The sequence below is a fragment of the Ursus arctos genome, unplaced genomic scaffold (genome assembly GCF_023065955.2).
Source record: "Ursus arctos isolate Adak ecotype North America unplaced genomic scaffold, UrsArc2.0 scaffold_14, whole genome shotgun sequence".
Taxonomy (NCBI): Eukaryota; Metazoa; Chordata; class Mammalia; order Carnivora; family Ursidae; genus Ursus; species Ursus arctos.
The window spans coordinates 34,162,958-34,185,537 of NW_026622808.1; the positions used below are offsets into that span (position 1 = coordinate 34,162,958).

Here is a 22,580-nt window from a genome sequence, read left to right on the forward strand (position 1 = left end):
ACCACCACTCTCCCCCTTGTTCACTTTGCTGCAGTTGCACTGACCTCTCTGTTCTCCATGAACATGCCAAGTCCACTTCCACAGCAGGGCATTTGTCCTTGCTGTTTCTGATGTCTCTAAAACTTCCCCAGTTTTTTTTTAAGTTTTTATTTAAATTCCAGTTAGTTAACAGTGTAATAAACTTCCCCAGTTTTCCCAAATGCTGTCACCTTATTTCATTCAGGTTCCTACCTGAAGTTGCACTTCCAAAGAAGCCTTTCCCTGACCACCCTACCTGAAGCAGTACCTTCCCCCATGCCCCAGCCAACCCACCATTGGCCACCTCCTGTCCCTACTCTGCTTTAATTTTCTTGTTAGAACTTATCACCACCATTATGTATTTGTCTCTGGTCTATCTCTTCTCTCTAGAATGAAACCATGGAAGTAGGGACTTTGAATCACAACAAAGTGATAGCACTCATCAGGTGCTCCATAAGCATTTGTAAATCAAGTGAATGAATAAATGCTTATGTGTGTATGCAATAGATTACTGTGTGTGGTTGATGGGAAAATAGCTTTCTATTTTAAACTTCAACTGGTGGCCCTGTTTTATCAAAAAGAAATGCATGTGCTGGAAGCAAAGTCCACATTGCCTTTATTGCTTACCTTAAGGTCTCAATTTTCCAGATGATATAATTTGCTTAGGCCTTGTTACTTGAACTGAGTTTGTGAGTTCTGCCCTTCTGCCAGCATTGTGTGCCATCAAGGTACTTAACTTTTCTTCATATGATCATCAAGTGAGGAAAGGACCGCATGCTATTTGAAATGATGTCGTTAGAGTGCATGATTCCTAAGGTTTTCTACTTAAAAATAATTTCTCTATGAGAAATTTAAAGGTCTCATGCTCCATTAGATGATTTTGAAGTAGCATGATGTCCTGAACATTTTAATCATAAGATCACTGCCACCTAAGAATATTAGCTGATTCTGCTAGTTTGTAATTTTCTTTATTATTAATTTTATTTATAGTTACTTTAATTGAGCTTATTTTAGCAAGGGTCTTTTTAGGGGAAATTCCAGATAGAGGCTTTTCTAATATTATGGTACAGGTTGATCTGACCTTAAAGAGCATTCTTTATAGATAAGTTGTATTCCAAAACTTTTAATTATCATATAAAATCATGCTTCTCTATAACAGAAACAGAAACCTAAACATTTCTAAACCAAGATAGCACTTGTGAGCAAGTAAGACTTTAGTTTTTAAATCTATATTCTTAAGTAAATCTTTTTCTCTCAAGCATCTACTATCATGGCATTTACATTTCTTACCTATAAGGTTGAAACCCCTATGATGTCCATAATTAAGGTCATTAAGATGTTTCCACTTTAACTCTTATAAAGGTGACACTTTTTATTAAGCTGAAAAGAGTAGAAATCTGTGACACTAGGGACGCATATTGTTTACAAAAGCTAATTAAAACTAGATGAGGCCTGGAAACCGGAGTGAATGTTACTCCAGAGACTGTGGCTTTTTATTGAAACCTTAGTTCCTTCGAAGTAGGGCAAGTGATTTTCTCTCTGCCCTCCCTGACTTGAGGATCCCTCCTAGAGAAACCAGAGATGCTACATACATAGGAACTTCTGACAGAGGAAACAGCTCAAGGCTCCTGTTTAATTTTCTGTTCTGATTAAGTTTAGTAACTCTGGTTACTGGAAAATGAATTGTCCAGAATGGAGTAGAGATAAGTGGTACTTTGCATGAGACAGATCAATTATATTACTTGTTAAAGGTCTTTATATAGAGATTTTTAGGCAGTAGAAACTAAGGACTTTGCTTTAAAATTCTTAACTATGTTCCTCTTTACATTGCCTTTTTTAGAGGTTTAGAGAAATGAACACTTTTCATAGTTTAACTGTTTCTTTTTTCATTCTCTTTCCATATCCCTTTTTCATCTCACCCAACACCAAAAATGCCCTTTCAGAAACACAAAGTAGATCTTTTCTACAAGCTACGCCATGTGATGAATGAACTTATTGACCTTCGAAGGCAACTACTGTCTGGTCACCTTACTCAGGATCAGGTGCGGGAGGTTAAGCGGCATATCACCGTGCGCCTGGACTGGGGTAATGAGTAAGTATGAATATCATTTGGGCATTTCAGTTACATTTATGTTAACTCAGTTCTTACAGAGTTTGTACCTGATCAAAGCTTCTCTTCAGTGTTGAAAAGACATTGTTATATTCTCCACTAAGCTATGATCATTTTTACTATGAGTAGTTGTTTCTTTTAGTTTAGCAAAGGACATTCACTGACTCTACACATTGAAACTCTCTCAGTCTTAATTTTGACTTCTGGAAAATTAAATAATTGGACTGCATTATCCTCTGAGGTCTCTTCCAGCTCAAAATTTTTTATTCTAGATCTCAGTAATCAGAGTATACTTCTGTTTCATCTTTTCGTATCTTTATTTTTTCATGTGAATTCTGTCTTTTACATTTTATAGCCATACAATTAATCTGAATAAGCATATACTACAAATGAGACCTGTCTACATCTGTACTTCAAAATATTCCTAATTAATTTATCGTTCAAAAATAGTCCTGCTTTTATGCAATAGGTATGATTATTTGCTGTTTTCATAGTATTCTAAGACTTTGGGATAGGAAGCTAGAGTAGATAGTATTCAAATTCTTTTTCTTCCTAGTTATAATAATTGATATAATTCTCAAGTGATTTTGTCTAATTATCTTAAAATCGAGTCCATTGAACTTTGAAGTGACCAGATTGCTTCCTATTTAAGATATACATACACCTTAAATATATTTTAGTATAAGTCTTTAACTCCTCTCCCTGTCAAGACATCATTGAAATGATAAAAATAAAAAGAATGGTAGGGGACCTAGCAATAAGTGGGATATATGAAATAATTTCTAGAATCTGGAAAGTATATGGAGTATTTAGTGATGGAGCAAGCCCCATATATGTGGAAGAAACTTTAGCTAATGAAAGAGCTGTTCTGTCCTGCAGTTTGCAGAATCATGGAGGATAGGAGGGTACCTTGGCACTTAAAAAGGGGGGATTGCTTAAAAGTATATAAAAAGACTAACCCACAGCCAGGTGTTTGTCTCTCCTTCGGATAAAGAAATACAAAGACAGACTGTCTGGGGGGAATTGGGCAACAAGAGTGTGCACTGGGACCTTATTGCAAAGCTCTCCATATTGTGCCATTTAAGGGTTCCAATGACCAGATCCCTTCCACTTACTGGAATTAGAAGCTTGCTTGGTTATCAGAAAGAGCGAGTTCTCGACATTTGCTGCAACATGGACGGCACTGGAGGAGATAATGCTAAGTGAAATAAATCAAGCAGAGAAAGACAATTATCATATGATTTCTCTCATCTATGGAACATAAGAGCTAGGAAGATCGGTAGGGGAAGAAAGGGATAAAGAAAGGGGGGGTAATCAGAAGGGGGAATGAAGCATGAGAGACTATGGACTCTGAGAAACAAACTGAGGGCTTCGGGAGGGGGTGGGGGAATGGGATAGACCGGTGATGGGTAGTAAGGAGGGCATGTATTGCATGGTGCACTGGGTGTTATACGCAACTAATGAATCATCGAACTTTACATCAGAAACCCGGGATGTACTGTATGGTGACTAACATAACATAATAAAAAACATTAAAAAAAAAAAAAGAAGCTTGCTTGGTCACCCACCATATGCAAAAACTCCCCACACTTCCAGTGCCTTTTAAATTGGGATGGACAATTCAGTATCACCAGGTATTTAAAAAATCCTTCAACAGAGAAGAGAGAGAGACCAGGATAAACAAAAATACTCTGCCTCCCCCCCAGGAAATAACCTGGCCCCAGAGACAACTAGAGATTAGTAAAAAAAAACTTCTTAAAAAAACCTCTGTGCATCCTCAAAGAGAATCAAGATCCATTATGTGGAATAAAATACTCTGAAAAAGTAATGGAGAATGCGATTTCCAAAATAAAACATTCAAGACGAGAGCAGTAAGATAATTTTCTGTTATCTCTGGGAAAATAAAAAAATGGGAAATGGTTGAAGAAAGAAGAACAATACAGAGATTCAATCCAGGGGTTCTAACATCAGATATTATAATTTCTAGGAAAAGAACAAAGGCAATAAAGAGGAAATTCTAAAGAAATGATAGAAGAGAATTTCCCAGAGCCAAACAGCCAGGAGTCTTAGATTGAAAGAGCCCACCACATACCTACTATAATGAATGGGGGGAAAAACCCAAAACCCACAGCAAGGTACTTTAAGATATTTCAGTATTCCAGGGGTGAAGGGAAGATCCTAAAAGGTTTTCAGGCAGGAAAACAAGTCTTCTTACAAAAGAATAAGTATCACACCAACCTCAAAAGTTTTATCGGTGACACTGGATGCTAGAATACAGTGAAGTAATATCTTCAAAATTCTGTTGGGAAGTGGTTTGGCAGCCAGAATTTTATTAACAGCCAAACTATCTAATCAAGTGTAAGGGCCAGCCAAAGCCATTTTAAAGTATTCATGGATGTGGAAGTTACCTTTGATGGCCTGTTTCTTAAGAAGGAACTTGAGAATGTGTTCTTGCAAAGTGGAAGAGCAGTTTGGGAAAGAGGAAACACAGAATCTTATCAAGTCAATCCACCCCAGAGTGGATGCTGTTCATCCTCAGAAAGGAAAAAAATACAACCCTAAATTAGCTATTTGCGACCTTCTGAAGTGACAGCATCCTATCCTTGTTTGTTTCATTAAATTACATCCTTTTTTTGACTGTCAGTAGGGTTGCTTGGCACACTCCACAGACTCCTTGTATGATATAACGTGGCTTCAGGTGTACCATAGATTGGACAGTGTTCTCTAAATCCAATTTTGGGCAATAAAAATCCGGCAAAATACTGGATATTAGCTCACAGCATAACTACTGATTCTGTCTCCTCAGCCCCAAACAGTAGTGTTATAAAATGGCATTATTCCATTTATTGAATAGATTAATGATAGTAATACTTGCAAAACTAACATTACTATGTGCCAAGCAAATTATAAACTTGAACTGATGACACTAAATTGTATATAAGTCATTATGTTGCAGTTTAGCTGCAGTTGTGCATACCAGTAAATGAAGAAGAGAAATACTCAAGAAATATCAATACCTCTATAATAAAACTTGGAGAACAGACCAATCAGATTTCGCAATAAAATCTGAAAACTTAAAGATGATGGCTTGGAAATGAGTTCAAATTATATTTGAAAAAGGCGAAGACCATTACAAATACCTGTCAGTAAATTGCAGAGTTATCCCACCTTCATTTTTAAAGATTTCACGACAGTGTTTATTTAAGTAATGATCCTTTGTGGTACACTTGAAATAGCGTATTTACCCACGACATTTTTAAAAAACAGTCTATGATTGTAACGTTTTCTTCATTACCTGTAGTCTAAGGTTTTTTTTAAATTTTTTATTATGTTATGTTAGTCACCATACAGTACATCATTAGTTTTTGATGTAGTGTTCCATGATTCATTGTTTGCATATAACAGCTAGTGCTCCATGCAATATGTGCCCTCCTTAATACCCATCACTGAGTTAGCCCAACCCCCCACCCCCCTCCCCTCTGAAGCCCTCAGTTTGTTTCCCGGAGTCCATAGTCTCTCATGGTTCATCTCCCCCTCTGTTTTCCCCCCCTTCATTTTTCCCTTCCTTCTCCTGATGATCTCCCTGCTATTCCTTATGTTCCACAAATAACTGAAACCATATGATAATTGTCTTTCTCTGCTTGACTTATTTCAATTAGCATAATCTCCTCCAGTCCTGCCCATGTTGCTGCCAATGTTGGGTAATCGTTCTTTCTGATGGCTGAGTAATATTCCATTTTATATATGGACCACATCTTCTTTATCCATTCGTCTGTTGAAGGGCATCTCGGCTCCTTCCAGAGTTTAGCTATTGTGGACAATGCAGCTATGAACATTGGGGTGCATATGGCCCTTCTCCTCATTACATCTGTATCTTTGGGGTAAATACCCAGTAGTGCAATTGCTGGGTCATAGGGTAGCTCTATTTTTAACTTTTTGAGGGACCTTCATTAGTAAATTTTTCTCAGCAAAGTATATATGTGTGTTGAGGGGGAGTATTTATATGTCCATTTTAATAAACATAAAAATCAGGAACGTAGTTCTGTCCCCTTCCCTTCTTCTTTCCCTTCTCCCTCCCCTCTCCCTTATTCCTCCTTTCCCAGCTTCTCTGTATCATCTTTCCTCTTTACTCCACTCCACTTCTTTCCTCCCCTGCTCTTCCTCTTCCTTCCGTTTTTCCCCTTACCCCCAGTGGAAAATATAAAAACTTGAATGAGAACTTTGTATATCTATTATTATTAGAGAAAAAAAGACCTATTTCCCCCAGAATCGATAGGACTATTCTCTCTGGTTCTCACTTGAATGAACCCTTTAAAAAAATTTCCTTCTTACTTTGAAAGAAGTGATGGTATACTGTAGAAATAAAGCCACTTCATACCATTAGGTTATGTAAAGGAGACTTGTTCTACACAGTAGCTGAGCACTGATAACCATATCCATTGTTCCTGTTTTATGCCCTGAGAGTTCCACACTTCTTGTCCCCTCACACTTTTGTAAGTGCCATAAAATACTGAAGCTTAGCATATGTTGGCATGTAGGAAATGCACACTCAGTGTTTGTGGAATGTATTTTTTGTTTTAATTGGTATAAGTAAATATTAATCACATATAATTTTAAACTTTTATGCCTTTTCAGTAAGCCCTTACACAGACATCACAGCTCTGCCTTGTCAGAACCTATTTTAGAAGCTATTAATAACAGCTATTATTATTGAATACATCTGCTTATATCACTGTGGCAAGTGCATGGTCTAACATATGCATTTTTTTAAAGGTTTATTTATTAGGGAGTGTACCCACAAGTTGGGAGAGGGACAGGGGGAGAGAAGCCTCAAGCAGATTCCCCACGGAGCATGACGCAGGGCTCCCACAACCCGTGAGATCATGATCTGAGCTGAAGGCAAGATGCTTAACAAACTGAGCCACCCAGGCACCCCTAACATATGCATTGTTGTAATGAAATGCTATTATGCTCTTCCAAGACAAGAGCTCTGTTTTACCTGATGAGGACACTGAGGCTCCAAAGTACTTTTTCCAGTGTTGCATAGTGAGTGGTAGAACTGGTTTTTGTACCCAGAACTGATCCCAAAGTCCATATACTTTGTGTAGGACCTTACCATCTCTCTGATTATTTTTTAAGTGTGAGTCTTAAAACCAAGCAAATTATTGCCAGTATTTCTAGTCTATGGGTTATTTGATCTTTGTTCTGTTCTCCTAGTGTGAACGCTGTATGTCCCATAGTATATATCTGATTTAACATTGAATTAGAACTTTCAAGGATAAAAAGTAAACTGAATCATGGAACACTACATTAAAAACTAATGATGTACTGTATGGTGACTAACATGACATAATAAAATTTTTTTAAAAGTAAATGGGTATTATACTCTTTTATGTAGAGTTTAAATTAAATGCAGAGCTCTCCACTTCTACATAACAACAATTTTTCTTTTGTTTCCTGAGATTAAGAATTCTTATTTCTTTGGCTAAAAAAATTGAAGATCCCAGAGTTAAATTTATATGCTTATACTTGTTGGCCAGTTTGCATATGTGTACACTCATTCCAAAAGTAAAAATTACTAAAATTATATCATGTAAAAATAGGCACTTAAAATGTTGTGTTCTTATGTTTTTAGAAACTGAAATATGGAAAGGGCATAAAACAAAGTTGTGCTTAAATGAACTAGACATTATCTCTGCGTAAGTCTCCTACTCAAAGAATAAGTCAGTTAATTACATCCTCTCCAGTGGAATTTTAAAACAATTTGTCTAGCAATATAATTTCGATGTGTTAATATTTTCAACACCTTACATAAAAATGTTGCTAAAAGTTTTTTCTCATTCTAATCTCATCGCTACTATAGCATACCTAAGTTAAATTCATGTTAACCCAGGACCAACACACGTTAATTGATCTTTGCCTTAGAAAAATACCTAAGTAAGAAATGCTTTATTCATAGAATAATTTATAAGATTTTTGTATTTCTTCTTTAGGAAGAAAGTACAGATTTGAATATGGTGTAAACATTTTACAGGCTTTTGTTGAATTAGAATGAGTTTCTGTAGATTATCAAATGAAATAGTATCTTTTTTATTCTGAAGTCTCAACGTTTAAGACAAATCACCAATAAATATATAATTTCTAGTTCTTATATTGTCTTTCTCTCCCTCTATCATAGCCTCTCTACCCCCCTTTTGTACCCTCTTCCTCAGATTTTCATATATCCTAACCCTTCCATGTCCCTTTCTTCCCCCATAGTTTATATCCTTCACCAAAGGAATTGCTTTTAGAGGAAGCAGCACAAGCAGAAGTTTGGGTTGTAGTATGCAGAAAATACTGCCACCCCCTCCTTCACGCCAACAAGTTTCCTCTGAGTAGATTTTTAGCTGGGACTCAGAAGGGCTTATGGCTCAGTACTTTCCCTTTAAGGACATGGTTATATTTTCCAGCTTTGGGACACCTGAAATAATAGAAGTTTCCAACAACTTCTTCTTAGAGTCATTCTGTTACAGGGTATTGTGCCCATCAATTAGTACCTTGCTGTACCCAAGAAGTCTGAGATAACAATGTTTAAAGTGTGCATGTGTCAAAATCCTCCCATGAAGTTATGTTCAGATGAGTAAATTCCCCCCCCCCTCACTCTTTGGGCATCTGTTTTGCTCACCATCATACCCTGCACTTAGCACAGTGTCTGCACTTGGCAGGCACTATGTGAATGTGAATCTAAGTAATAAAATAGGTTTGTTCTTATGCCTGATAGCCACTCATTCACCAATCTATATTTGTTTCCTTCTGGATTGATGTATTTGCACAAAACCATCCCTCAAACTATTATGACTGAATAGATTACAGTCACGTATTAGTATTTAACTTTCATGGTTATTAGTAGAAAGACAGAAGGTATGGTGGAAATACCATAGTTTCAGAGTAAGACAGACATAGTTTGAGACAAGCCCACCTCTGCCCCCTTCATAGTCTACTTCATTAACCTCTCTGGACCTCAGTTTTCTCAATTATAAAATGGATATAATACTATGTACTTCCCATATTGCTTAAAGATGATATGTATAAAATGCCTAGCCCAAGTAAATGCTCAGTAAAGGGTAGCTATTATTATTATTTATGTCTTATTATATTATTATATAAATATAAATCATTCTTTCATTAGTGTTGTTATTATCTATATGCTCTCTTTACTGTAAGTATTAGAAAAAGCCTGTACATACAGGAAATATTTTTTTTTTTTTTTGCTTTTTTGTTGTTGTTGTTTAAATTCAATTAGCCAACATAGAGTACATCATTAGTTTTTGGTGTAGTGTTCAGTGATTCATTGGGTGCATACAGGAAGTCTTAATAATCTCTAGCCTTTCTCAACCAATTTTGGGGGAGAACTAAGTCCTGATAACTTAAAATATCCATTGTTTATAATTAATTAACTTCAAATTATTTTCTGTGTTCTGTGGTTCAGATGAGGAACCACAGAAGAAAAGGATACAATGGAAAATAGAATAGAACTTAGAACATTCTAAAGAAATGCAAAATTCAAAGAATTTGATTTAGAGATTCAGGACCTTTAAAGAGGTGCACCTGAAAGAATATAGGACCAGAGTATCTCTTATTCACTGCTGTGTCCCTAAGTTCTGCATGAACCTAGCACAGAGTAGGTGCTAACAAATATTTATTGAATTATTGGGATGAATGAATGAGTGATCAGTGGCAAGTGGTGAGACAACAATAAATGTTTTTGTGAAGACTGTTTACCTAAACAATTAGACCATTTTTGAAAACTCTGCTCTATACTACCTGTATATAGATATGCATAGATGTATACCTCCTGCTTGTGTCCATCTGTTCAAGAGTCTCTTTTTCAGACACTGTATCTCTTTGATCACAATCCTTGTACTTTAGGCCATATTTTGGCTAATGATATAACACATAATTATGATAATTATAACAGCAGTAGCAGTTTACAATGCCAGACAGTGTGCTAAATGCTTTCCGTGGATTGATCTTTACGACAGCATATGATAGTAGATAGGACAGTGTGGCCTGGTGGAAGAGCCAAAATGCAAACCAGGTAATTTGACACCAGAGCCCATGTTCCTCGGTACCCTGCTGCCCTGCCCCCTGTTCTGGGAAGACAGAGAAAACACTAAATTAACTGCTCTCTGCACTTGTTGTTCACTATTCTTACAGTAATCCACAAGGAGAAATAGCCAGAAACCTCTTTTCCAGAATGAAATTTGTAGTGAATGTGTCGGGCTTCTCACCACACAGCATCTCTGCCTTTTTCCAGTAGGCCAGTCCTCCCAATTTAGCTTCTGAAAACTACTCGTCCTCCTTTGAAGACTATCTCAGTAGAAGGAATTCAGTCTTCAGTTTTATCAGATCACCCATTAATAATTTTCTTATTTCCTAAGATAATGAAATCAAGAAACTAAAAGGTACTGTGCTCTACTGACTTCTAGGAGACAGAAAACACTGCTCCCAGATGAAAATGAACATTTGTTTGACTCAAAACTGCTGTATTCCCTGTATCCGGTACCACTGGTGGGAAATGATAGGTCCTCAGAGAGTACCTGTGGGGTGAGTGGATGGGTGTATGCATGGATAGGTGAATGGACAAGCAAGCTAAGGGTGTCACAGTGCTAAGACAGAGTTTGCATACATGCCAGTCCAGACAGCCCATTGCTGTGTGTGGTGCACAACCACAAAGTACATACACTCAATCCTAGCCCTGTTGTCTTAAGTCCGTTGGGATTTTTTTCTAATGCCGTCGTTTTGATTGGAATATTCACACAGTCCTTTTTGTTACTTAATTGTAATATTTAAACTATCAGATATTTTGTGAGCACTGATGGTTAAAGAGTATGGAATTTTGATTCTTCATTGTTGTATTTTAGAAAGTTTTAATAGCTGACTATCGAAAATTGGAAAATGTTTTTTAGTGATCAAATGTATGATTCCATTTCCCTAATATAAATACTAATGTCATTTTTTCATCTTTCCACTGTTTTTCTACATGCATATTAAAGTATCTTAAATACTTTGAGATTATAATTGCAAAATTATCTTTATGATGTAAATTGCTTTTTATGACAAGAAAGGTAGAACGGATGTGCTTCAGCTTTCTCTTGCTTTCCGTGACACTGCTGCCTTTACATGCAGTAAGTGTTGGAAGCCAGAGACCTGAAATTATATCAGAGAAATTAAGAATAGCTAATATGAAGTGACTAAATGCAGTATTTTTTTGATATAAGAAGACCTACTCAAGTACATTTCCTTCAATAATCAGATTCAATGGCATGGTTTTGCCATTAAACCGTAAACTCTCATAGTTAAGGCCAACAGTGTATTACTGAGTTCATCATGTGAAACTGAGGATTTTTTTTTTTTGCACCTAGTACCAATAGTTATTTCTTCTTTAAAAATTCATGTTTCTCTCTCCCTCTTTTTTAAGGGGAGAAAGAGAGAGAGAGAGCACAAGCACAGGGGGAGGGGCAGAGGGAGAGAGAATCCTAAGCAGACTGGATGCCCAGCACAGAGCCCAATGTGGGCCTAGATCTCAAAACCCTGAGATCTTGACTTGAGTCAAAATCAAGAGTTTGATGCTTAACAAATGAGCCACCCAGGCACCCTATAAAAATTCATGTTTTTGTATTAAAGGATGGTGAAGGGGGGAGAAACAGAATGAACCATGAGAGACTGTGGACTCTGGGAAACAAACTGAGGGCTTCGGAGGGGAGGGGGTAAGGGATTGGGATAGGCGGTGATGGGTATTAGGGAGGGCACATATTGCATGGTGCACAGGGTGTTATATGCAAATAATGAATCATGGAACATTGCATCAAAATCTGGGGATGTACTGTATGGTGACTAATATAACAAAATAAAAATTATAAAAAAATAAAATAAAGGATGATGTAAGTTATATAATAGAAAAACTTGAGTTTTTATCTTTTAGGAGAAAAACAGGTTTTTCCTTTTTTCTTGCCTGCTAAAAAGTACAAATCTGAATTTTGATTCTTAATCATGGTTATCATATTAGCCTATGCGATTAGTATGTTTGCTTCTACCTTTTTTGTGTAGGTTTGATTTTCTATTTTCATTTCCTCAATCTTATTGCAGCTTCTTTAACCTCTTCATATCTCTTCCTATAAATAGGTTATAAATTATAAATAAAATAAAACAGATGCATTTTGGATGTATACATGGATTTTTAAATATATTTTTTCACATGGTTTATTTTAAATGAGTGGTAGTTTTATGCGCAGAAAGAGCCTACAGAATTAGTTTTGCTGGTATGTTCTAGAAGTGGGTCATAGTCTAGTTGAAGAGAAAAAAATACATACTTCTCCTTTCATTGGCTATGGAATACTTTTGCCAGACACAGTAATTCATAACCCTTGTGTTGGAGCATAGGGTGGTCACAGAGCAGCTCTGAAGCCCTGATGAGAGTTATAAACCCTCTCCTCAGAAAAAAATTCATACATGAACACACACACACATACTGTTGTAAGCAGTTTCGGGGTCCACAACCCCCTAACTCCATTTGACTCCAGGTTTAGAGAATGAGAAAAGAGCTAATATTTACTGAACATAAATTATGTGTCATTTTTGAATGCACAAGTTCTGGCTGTCTGCAGTTATTTACACTGCCTCATACTGCCTGCCATAGTTAATCAATCATTAATCACCATCTCTTACTCTTGCCTCCACAAGTTATACCAGATCTTCCAAATACTTGGGGTATTTTTTTAGGAGTAGTACTCCTTGGTTAAACTTTCATATAAAGTTTCTTAAGATATTGGTTAATCATCAGAGAGTCAAAAATTGACAGTTGTAGATCTTTTGATGTTTTACACAAATGAACGTTTCCAGTTAGAATAAGAATGTTACTAGCTTCCTTTTGTATGTGAATTTGAGGAAGGACACAGCACCTAAGATTTTTTTTAGAAGTAGAAGCCTGGATCATCACCTGTGAGAGAAGAAAACAAGGAATTTAAAATGTATCAGGAATAATAACCAGTTCCACATGTGCTGGCTATGGAAATAAACACAAATGGATTGAACTAAATATATATATATATTGGCTAATGTGTGGTAAGGTCATTACTATAACCAATGTCAGTATTAATTAAATTGAAAATGAGATTAAAACTCAATTAAAACATAGATTTCTTTGAGTTCAGTATCTTTTGGAGGGTGATTTTTTATGTGTTTGCATGGACCCTGAAAAATTTTTTCATCCTAATGAAAGTAATGCATGATGGAGTCTTGAGCATGCTTGTAGGATTACGAGGAAGAGAAAAATAAAACATGACTTATTAATAATCTATAGAGGGGTGCCTGGGTGGCTCAGTTGGTTAAGTGTCTGCCTTCGGCTCAGGTCATGATCCCAGGGTCCTCAATTGAGCCCCGCATCAGGCTCCCTGCTCAGTGGGGAGTCTGATTCTCTCCCTCTCCTTCTGTGTGTATGCCCTCTCTCTCTAGCTCTCTCTCTCTAGCTCTCACTCTCTCTCAAATAAGTAAATAAAAATAAAATAATAAAAAATAATCTATAGAAAATACATACTTAATGAACTCAAGCAGGCTCTTATAGACATGATACTGAATGAATTGTTTTTACCATCAGAAGAGGGAACTGCTTGGTAATTAAAATTGTCAGTCTTAAAATCGCCAGCCTTATTTATTTACCTTAAGGTGAGCACAGTTAGATGTTACTGGATAAAAGCATGTCCCTGCTGGGGTAGCATCTCAGTCTCTGTCCACAGGTCATGGCAGTTATGAGCTTCCGGGCACGTAAAGAAAGATGAGTATAATGTGAGGGCATGGCATGCTGAGTGTGTTCTTTCTCTTTACTAGGCATTTGGGCCTGGACTTGGTGCCTCGAAAGGACTTTGAAGTAGTGGATTCAGACCAGATTAGTGTCTCAGATCTCTATAAAATGGTAAGAAATCTAACACAGGGTAAGCTTATTCCCTGCACCCCTCATTTTTTCTCCTTTATCATCCCTAGTTACATTATGAAACAATATTACAAAAGTTGTTCCTTTGTCTTTGTCCCAAAGCATGTAAGGGGTCTTCCTTATTCTGACACTGTATACCACCTTTGCTTTCTAAATGGAATTACTGCATAAGACTGTACCATAATACCCAGGGGTCATTTATCTGTTGATTTTACTGGTGAATGGAGCTTCTTCAGCCTGCAGCAGTTACCAACATTCTGTCTTTCCCCACCTCTTAAAAAGAGAAGGTAGTTGAAGCTGTAAAGAGCCAATTTATTGGTTAATGTAATGATTAAACCTAGAAATAATGTACCAGTATTTCTAAGAGAGACCTAAGTCTATTGGCTATTATTAAAATGTATTGAGCTAATTGATGACCAAGATTATATTTTGCAGGCTGAATGAGAAGTAATTAAAAGAAAGGTTAAAATTTTTGAGGTAAAACAAACATCAGAGACCTCAGGTGACTATTAAGCTTAGACTAAGGGACTGGGTAAAACCTCACTTTGAGGAGTTATGTATTTGAGAAGTGTTTATTGGTGAGAATTACAGGTTGTAGAAAGAATTACAAGTTTCTCTTTAAGAAAAATGTAATTTTTATAGGGAACTTCAAAGATACAAAGTGTGTTGCCTGGTGGAGGTTCTTTGGAAATTTGCCTAGATAATATACAAGTAACGTATCAATTGCTTATATATATTTGCTAGTGTACAAAAACATTTGTGTATAGTTACCCTAACTACGTGATAAGCATGGGATGTAGAGATGAACAAAATGAGCAGGGCTTATCCCTTCCTTCAAGAATATCACCATCTAGAATATTGGTTCTTAACCCTTTTTGGGTCATGAAGATCAGATAGAATTTCTTCCCAGGACAACACAAGTATGGTTTTGCATGCAAAGTTTTACATTCAATTTTAGGGAATTGACAGTTCCTTCTGATGATTGCCCATGAAGTCTGTACATGGCCCCCATGTTTAGAAACTATTCTAGTGGGATCAAATAGACCACAAGCAAACAATTGCCGTATATGTGCTGCATATACACTGATATTGTTAGAGGGAGTGACTGATTACTTGGGGCTGGAAAAAAATCAATGAAAGCTTCCAGTGGCAGTAATACTCAAGGTGAGCCTTGAGAGGTAGACAGGGGTTCACCTAGAGGACAAACAAGAAGGAAAGACGTTCCAAAATGGCACAACAGCATAGGGAAGTGATAGATCCAGGAAACTATAATATATTTGGTAACTTTGGCATGTAAATACGTGTTAGTGATTGGGATAGTAAGGTGCAGAAGGAGGCAAGGGTCAGATCATGAAGAGTTTTGTAAGCCCCAAATTGCACTCTCTCCGGTAGTCTGATATAACCATGGGAGTAGCATGATTGGATATGGATATGGGTGTTTGTTTTTTAGGAGAGGGGGAGAGAGAGAGAATCTCAAGCAGGCTCCATGCCCAGCACAGAGCCTGATTCGGGGCTCAGTCTCACAACCCTGAGATCATGGCCTGAGCTGAAATCAGAGTTGGACACATAACCGACAGAGCCACCCAGGTATCCCCAGATATGGGCTTTAAATGCTGTCTCTGTCTATAGAAAACGTAAAATGCAGAAGACCAGAATCACGGAGGAAGGAGACCACAGAAGTGATTCGGGCAATAAATAATGACTAGACAGCAATAGGAGTGAAGAAGAAATGAAGTAGAGAATGTAGATGTTAGTAAATAAAAATCAATTTGATGATCAATTAGATGTGGAAAGTGAAGGGTGATTTAGAGGTTGAGGCTAAGAGCTTCCCTCACAATGGTGGCTTAGAGAATGCTATTTTTGGTGAGGATTTTACATTTTATTCTAAAGCCTGTGAAGGTATTTGAGCAGGGGAATCACATGATCTGTCTTGCATTTTAAAAGGATCCCTCCCACTGATGTATGCAGAAGGACTGGAGTGGGGCAAGAATGGAAGCAAGGAGCAGTCATTCAAGCAAAAATATTTTAATTTTCAGTATTTGGGCTAGAGGTGGAACAAAGAAAGTAGTAAGAAATTGTTGGATTGTGAATGTGTGTTGGAGATAAATCCATTTGGAGTTGTTGATAGGTTGATTTGGTTTGTGTGTACAAAAAAGAGAAAGGTCAGAGAAGAATGACTCCTGTGTTTTGATCTTCTCCAACTTTGACCTTGTAAAAGTAATAAGAAACATTGCGGGAGAAGCAGGTTTGGGAGTGCAGAAGTGGGGATCAATTTATTGGTCTGGTTTTTCCTTTCAAGTTTGAGATGCCTTTTAAGCTGCCAAACTGAGATGTTGAAAGTCTAGACCTCAGAAGTGAAGTTCAGCTATAACAATTTTAGAGTCATCAAAGTATATGTGCAGTTTAAAGCTGTTGGATGAGATGACCACTCCCTTCCCCAGACCTCCATACAGTGAAATCCGGTGTTCAGCAGACCCTACACAGCACTTCCAGACAGCCAAGCATCAATAAACATTGGAGGAAGCCTCCCACAAAAGTTAGAGACCAGAACAAATACATGTGAAAGGAACTTGGAAGAAACAGACAAGTCAGTAGAAGAAAATGGTGGTTGCTGTCTGCAAAGAGAAATGAAGAAACAACAAGGAGACAGAGTGGAGCAATCCAAGAAGGAATCAAAGGAGCTCTAGAAAATTACAAATGAGATAACAGGGATAAACTTGATATAAAGATTAGAAAATAGGATGACAGCAACAAAAATGTATCAATAGGAGAGAAATGTTAGAGGTTTGATCCAAGAGGTCCAATATCCAGGTAACGGAGTTTCAGAAGAGAGAACAGAGGAAAAAGAAAGAAAATTACCAAAGAGATCTTACTAAAAACTTTTCCAGGGTGATGATATCACCAAGATGGTGGAATGGAGTTTTCCATCCTCTGTTTCCCATGAAGATCAACAATTTGATAGGCATGAATGAAAAATAGCTCTGGGAGAGCTCAAGAAAGAAGAAAGCTATCACTTAAGAAGCTTCAGTAACACAGTAGAGCAAAACCTCAGAATAACCATACAGAAAGGGTAGGAAGAACAGTTTCATTTTGCTGCATCATTCCATACCCCAGGCTGACACTGCTCAGCACCAAGATAGAATTCCCTAGACTTAGAGTTCCCCTCTCCAGGAAAAGGAGAAGAGGATGAGTAACCAGCTTACCCAGTCCTTCAGGCCACTGTACAAAGGACCCACTTCAGTTTTATCCCACCCAGAGACTGGCAAAGCTGAGACATCTAGAGATAGGTAGGAACAAGGAAAAGGGCAGGGGCTACCCCTGTGAGCCATGCAGTGAGAGTGACCATGGTTCCCACCGGTCTGCTCTGTATAGGATCCCAGCAGCCTTCACTGCTGAGGACTTCAACTACCCTTCTAGATGCTACAAACCCCCTCAGCTTTCATCACTGGAGACCTTGTCATGGACCCCAGCAGACTGCTCACAGAGGACCCCAGCATCTTTCATCTTTGAAGAAACCAGTGGCCAGCAAAGCTGCCACAGAACCCCTGCAGATTTTTTTTTACCAAGTTTTTCACCCCACAGGTATTTGCATTCACAGATGTCAGCCCCCTGAGCACCTCCTACTCTCTCCCCTGCCCCTTGCTGGGACATGAAATATGCAGCAGCCAGCCCCAGCCTCTGTTGACTATGCATATGTAACATGTCAACCTAGACTCCCATGGCTGACCCCCGTGGTTATGCATCTGTTCATGCCTAGCCCTTGCAGCTCTATTCCTGCACACTGCTGGCCTGACTTCCGTCACTGGCCTCCATTGCCATGCATGCTCCCATGGTGACCTCCTGTAGACACAGGAGTGTATGCCAGCAGCCAAGGCCCCCACCGCTGCTTATGGGTCCATATTTGCCCTTGACACTTGTCAGTGGCCTGCATTGCTGGGCTTACCTAAAGGTAGGCCCTGCAGCTATGCACCTGCATATTGCCAACCCAACTCCTGTACTAGTCTCCACCGCCTCTACAGCTGCACAAATGCATGCCAATAACCAGGGCCCCTGCAGTTACAGGTGCATGTGCAGTTGGCATCAGCCTCTTCTGCTGGTCCCAGCCCTTACCATTACCTCTGTGTCTGCAGCTTTCCCCTGACATTTTGCAGGTATCTGTAGCTGAGGGTATACACACTATCAGCTCTGGCCACCACTGCTGTCTGCTCACATTCCTAGCTGCTGGACTTGGAAGAGCCACTGAGGACCCCAATAACCATTGCAGACACTGTGGCCCTCTGCAGCTCTCCACAAGGATCACATGGTTGTTGATGTTGTGGACCCATGTGGCCTAAACCAGTGAGATATACACTCCTGGGCCCAGAGCTGCCACATGCACTTAGCACCCTGCACCACTAAATCCAGAATCACAGCATTCTCTGGCATGCCCCTGCCCATGGATGAAGGTCTTTCCTCATCTAAGTCAGTTAGTACAGTCTGGAAGAAGTGACTGCTCTTCACATGCACAACTATTCAAGACTACAGGAATCATGAAAATCAAGGAAACACGATACCACCAAAAGAACACAGTAAACTTTCAGTGACCCTAAAGAAATGGAAATCCACAAATTTCCTGATAAATAATTCAAAATAATTGTTCTAAAGATGTTCAAAGAGCTTATAGTACTCACAGAAAAACAACTCAACAAAATCAGGTAAATAACATAAGAACAAAATGAAAAGTTCAACAAAAAGATAGAATACGTAAAAAATAACCAAATAAATTTTGGAGCTGAAGGATACAAACACTGAAGAATTCAATAGAGAGCTTCGGTATCAGAATGGACCAAGCAGGAGAATCAGTGAACTCAAAGACAGATAAATTGAAATTATCCAGTCAAAGGAGCAAAAAGAAAAAAGAATGAAGAAATCCTGTGGGACTTCTAGGACACCATTAAGAGAATTAATGTACACACTACTAGAATACCAAAGAAGAGAAGGAGAAAGGGGAAGAAAGCTTATTTAAGGTGATAGTGGCTGAGAACTTTCCAAATCTGGGAAGAGATTTGGAAATCCAAATTCATGATATTCATAGGTTTCCAAACAATTTCAGTCCTCAAAGAGATCTTCTCCAAGGCATTACAATAAAACTGTTTAAAAATCAAAAAATCTTGAAAGCAACAAGAAAAAAGAAGCTTGTCACTTACAAGGCAACCCCCATAAGGCTATGAACATATTTCTTAGCAGAAACCATGCAGGCCAGGAGAGAGTAGGATGATATGTTCAAAGTGCTGAAAGAAAAAAAAAAAAACCCTACCAACCAAGAATATTTTATCCAGGAAAGTTGTCCTTCCGAAATAAAGGAGATATAAAGATTTTCCAGACAAAAGCTGAGGGAGTTCAAAATTACTAGACCTGCCTTACAAGAAATGCTGCAAGTTGTTCACGCTGAAATGAAAAAAACATTAGTGGCATGAAAACACATGAAAATATAAAACAATGGTAAAGGTAAGTATAGATTCAAATTCAGAATGCTCCAATACTGTAATATGGTGGTCTATAACTCTAGTATAAAGGTTAAAAGACAGAAAAAATTAAAATAACTATAGCTAACACAAAAACAGATACATAGATCAATGGAACAGAATAGAAAACCCAGATATGGACCCACAACTATATGGTTAATCTGACAAAGCAGGATATCCAATGGAAAAGAGACAGTCTCTTCAACAAATGGTATTGGGAGTTTGACTTCTTCTTTGCCAATTTGGATACCTTTTATCCCTTTTTGTTGTCTGATTGCTGATGCTAGGACTGCTACTACTATGCTGAACAATAGTGGCAAGAGTGGGCACCCTTGTGTTCCTGATCTTAAGGGAAAAGCTCTCAGCTTTTCCCCATTGAGAATATTATTCGCTGTGGGCTTTTCATAGATGGTTTTTATGAAATTGAGGAATGTTCCCTTTATCCCTGTACTCTGAAGAGTTTTAATCAGGAAAGGATGCTGTATTTTGTCAAATGCTTTTTCTGCATCAATTGAGAGCATCACATGTTTCTTGTCGCATTGATTGATTTGCTAATGTTGAACCACCCTTGCATCCCAGGAATTAATCCCACCTGGTCGTGGTGGATAATCTTTTTAATGTACTGTCAGATCCTTTTGGCTAGGATCTTATTGAGAATTTTGGCATCCGTATTCATCAGGGATATTGGTCTATAGTTCTCCTTTTTGGTGGGGTCTTTGCCTGGTTTTGGGATCAAGGTAATGCTGGCCTCATGGAATGAGTTTGGAAGTTTTCCTTCAGTTTCTAGTTTTTGAAAGAGCTTCAGGGGAATAGGTATTATTTCTTCTTTAAATGTTTGGTAGAATTCCCCTGGAAGCCATCTCGCCCAGGACTCTAGTTTTTGGGGAGGTTTTTGATCACTGCTTCAATTTCGTTACTGGTTATTGGCCTATTCAGATTGTCAGTTTCTTCCTGTTTCATAGTTTATAGGTTTCCAGGAAGGTATCCATTTCTTCCAGGTTGCCTAATTTATTAGCATATAGTTGCTGATAATATTTTCTAATAATCAGAAAGGATGAATACCCACCATTTGCATCAACATGTATGGAACTGAAGGAGATTATGCTAAGTGAAATAAGTCAAGAGAAAGACAATTATCATATGGTTTCACTTATATGTGGAACATGAGGGATAGCATAAAGGACATCAGGAGAAGGAAGGGAAAAATGAAGGTGGGGGAATCAGAGGGGGAGATGAATCATGAGAGACTGTGGACTCCAGGAAACAAACTGAGGGTTTCAGAGGGGAGGAGGGTGGGGGGATGGGTTAGCATGGTGTGATGGGTATTAAAGGAAGGCACGTATTGCATGGAGTACTGGGTGTTATATGCAAACAATGAAGCATGGAATGCTACATCAAAAACTAATGAAGTACTGTATGGTAACTAACTAACATAATAAAACAAAACAAAACCAAATGGTGTTGGGAGAACTGGACAGCAACATGCAGAAGAATGAAACTAGACCACTTTTTTACACCATACACAAATATAAATTCAAAATGGATGAAAGACCTAAATGTGAGACAGTAAATCACTAAAATCCTAGAGGAGAACACAGGCAGAAACCTCTTTGAGATCAGTCATAGCAGCTTCTTACTAGACACACCTCCAGAGGCAAGGGAAACAGAAGCAAAAGTGAACTACTGAGACTTCATCAGGATAAAAAGCTTCAGCACAGCGAAGGAAACAGTCAACAAAAGTAAAAGGCAACCTACAGAATGGGAGAAGATATTTGTAAATGACATATCTGACAAAGGTTTAGTATCCAGAATCTATAAAGAACTCATCAAAATCAACACCCAAAAAGTAAATAATCCAGTTAAGAAATGGGCAAAAGACATGAATAGACACTTTTCCAAAGAAGACATCCAGATGGTCAACAGACACATGAAAAGATGCTCAACTTCACTTATCAGGGAAATAGAAATCAAAACTACAGTGAGATATCACCTCACACCAGTCAGAATGGCTTAAATCAATGACACAAGAAACAGCAAGTGTTGGCTAGGTTTTGGAGGAAGGGTAACATTCTTACACTGTTGGTGGGAATGCAGACTGGTGCAGTCACTCTGCAAAACAGTATGGAGGTTCCTCAAACAGTTAAAAATAGAAGTACCCTATGACCCAGCAATTGCACTCCTAGGTATTTAGCCAAAGGATACAAAAATACTGATTCAAAGAGGCACATGCAGCCTGATGTTTATAGCCGCATTTCAACAGTAGCCAAATTATGGGAAGAATCTTAATGTCCATTGACTGATGAGTGGATAAATATATACAATGGAATATTACTCAGCCATAAAAAGGAATAAAGTCTTGCTGTTCGCAACAACATGGATGGAGCTGGAGTGTATTGTGCTAAGCAAAATAAGTCAGTCAGAGGAAGACAAATACCAAATGGTTTCATTCATATATGAAGTTTAAGAAAACAAATAAGATGAATATAGGGGAAGAAAAAATAAAGAGAGAGGGAGACAAACCATAGGAGACTCTTAACTATAGAGAAGAAACTGACGGTTGCTGGAGGGGAGGGTGGGGGATTAGCTAAATGGGTGACAGATATTAAGGAAGGTACCTGTTGTGATGAGCACTGGGTGTTATATGTAAGTAGTGAATCACTAAATGCTACTTCTGAAACCAATATTACACTCTATGTTAACTAACTAGAATTTAAATAAAAACTATGGACTCTGGGAAACAAATATCTTCTCCCATTCTGTAGGTTGCCTTTTACTTTTGTTGACTGTTTCCTTCGCTGTGCCGAAGCTTTTTATCCTGATGAAGTCTCAGTAGTTCACTTTGTTTGCTTCAGAGGGGAGGGGGTGGGGGACTGGGATAGGCTGGTGATGGGTATTAAGGAGGGCACATATTGCATGGTGCACTGGGTGTTATATGCAAGTAATGAATCATGGAACTTTACATCAAAAACTAGGGATGTAC

At 38.1% G+C, this 22,580-nt stretch overlaps 1 protein-coding gene across 2 annotated transcripts in view; it reads left to right on the forward strand.

Moving 5' to 3' along the window:
• The window catches only part of DOCK3 (dedicator of cytokinesis 3), a 569,026-nt gene that overhangs the window by 366,972 nt on the left and 179,474 nt on the right, over positions 1–22,580 (forward strand). For both annotated transcript variants that reach the window (XM_057311740.1, XM_057311742.1), the window contains 2 exons: positions 1,962–2,110; positions 13,994–14,078. In XM_057311740.1, coding sequence (XP_057167723.1) covers positions 1,962–2,110; positions 13,994–14,078 — 234 coding nt within the window. The remainder of the gene's footprint in view (positions 1–1,961; positions 2,111–13,993; positions 14,079–22,580) is intronic.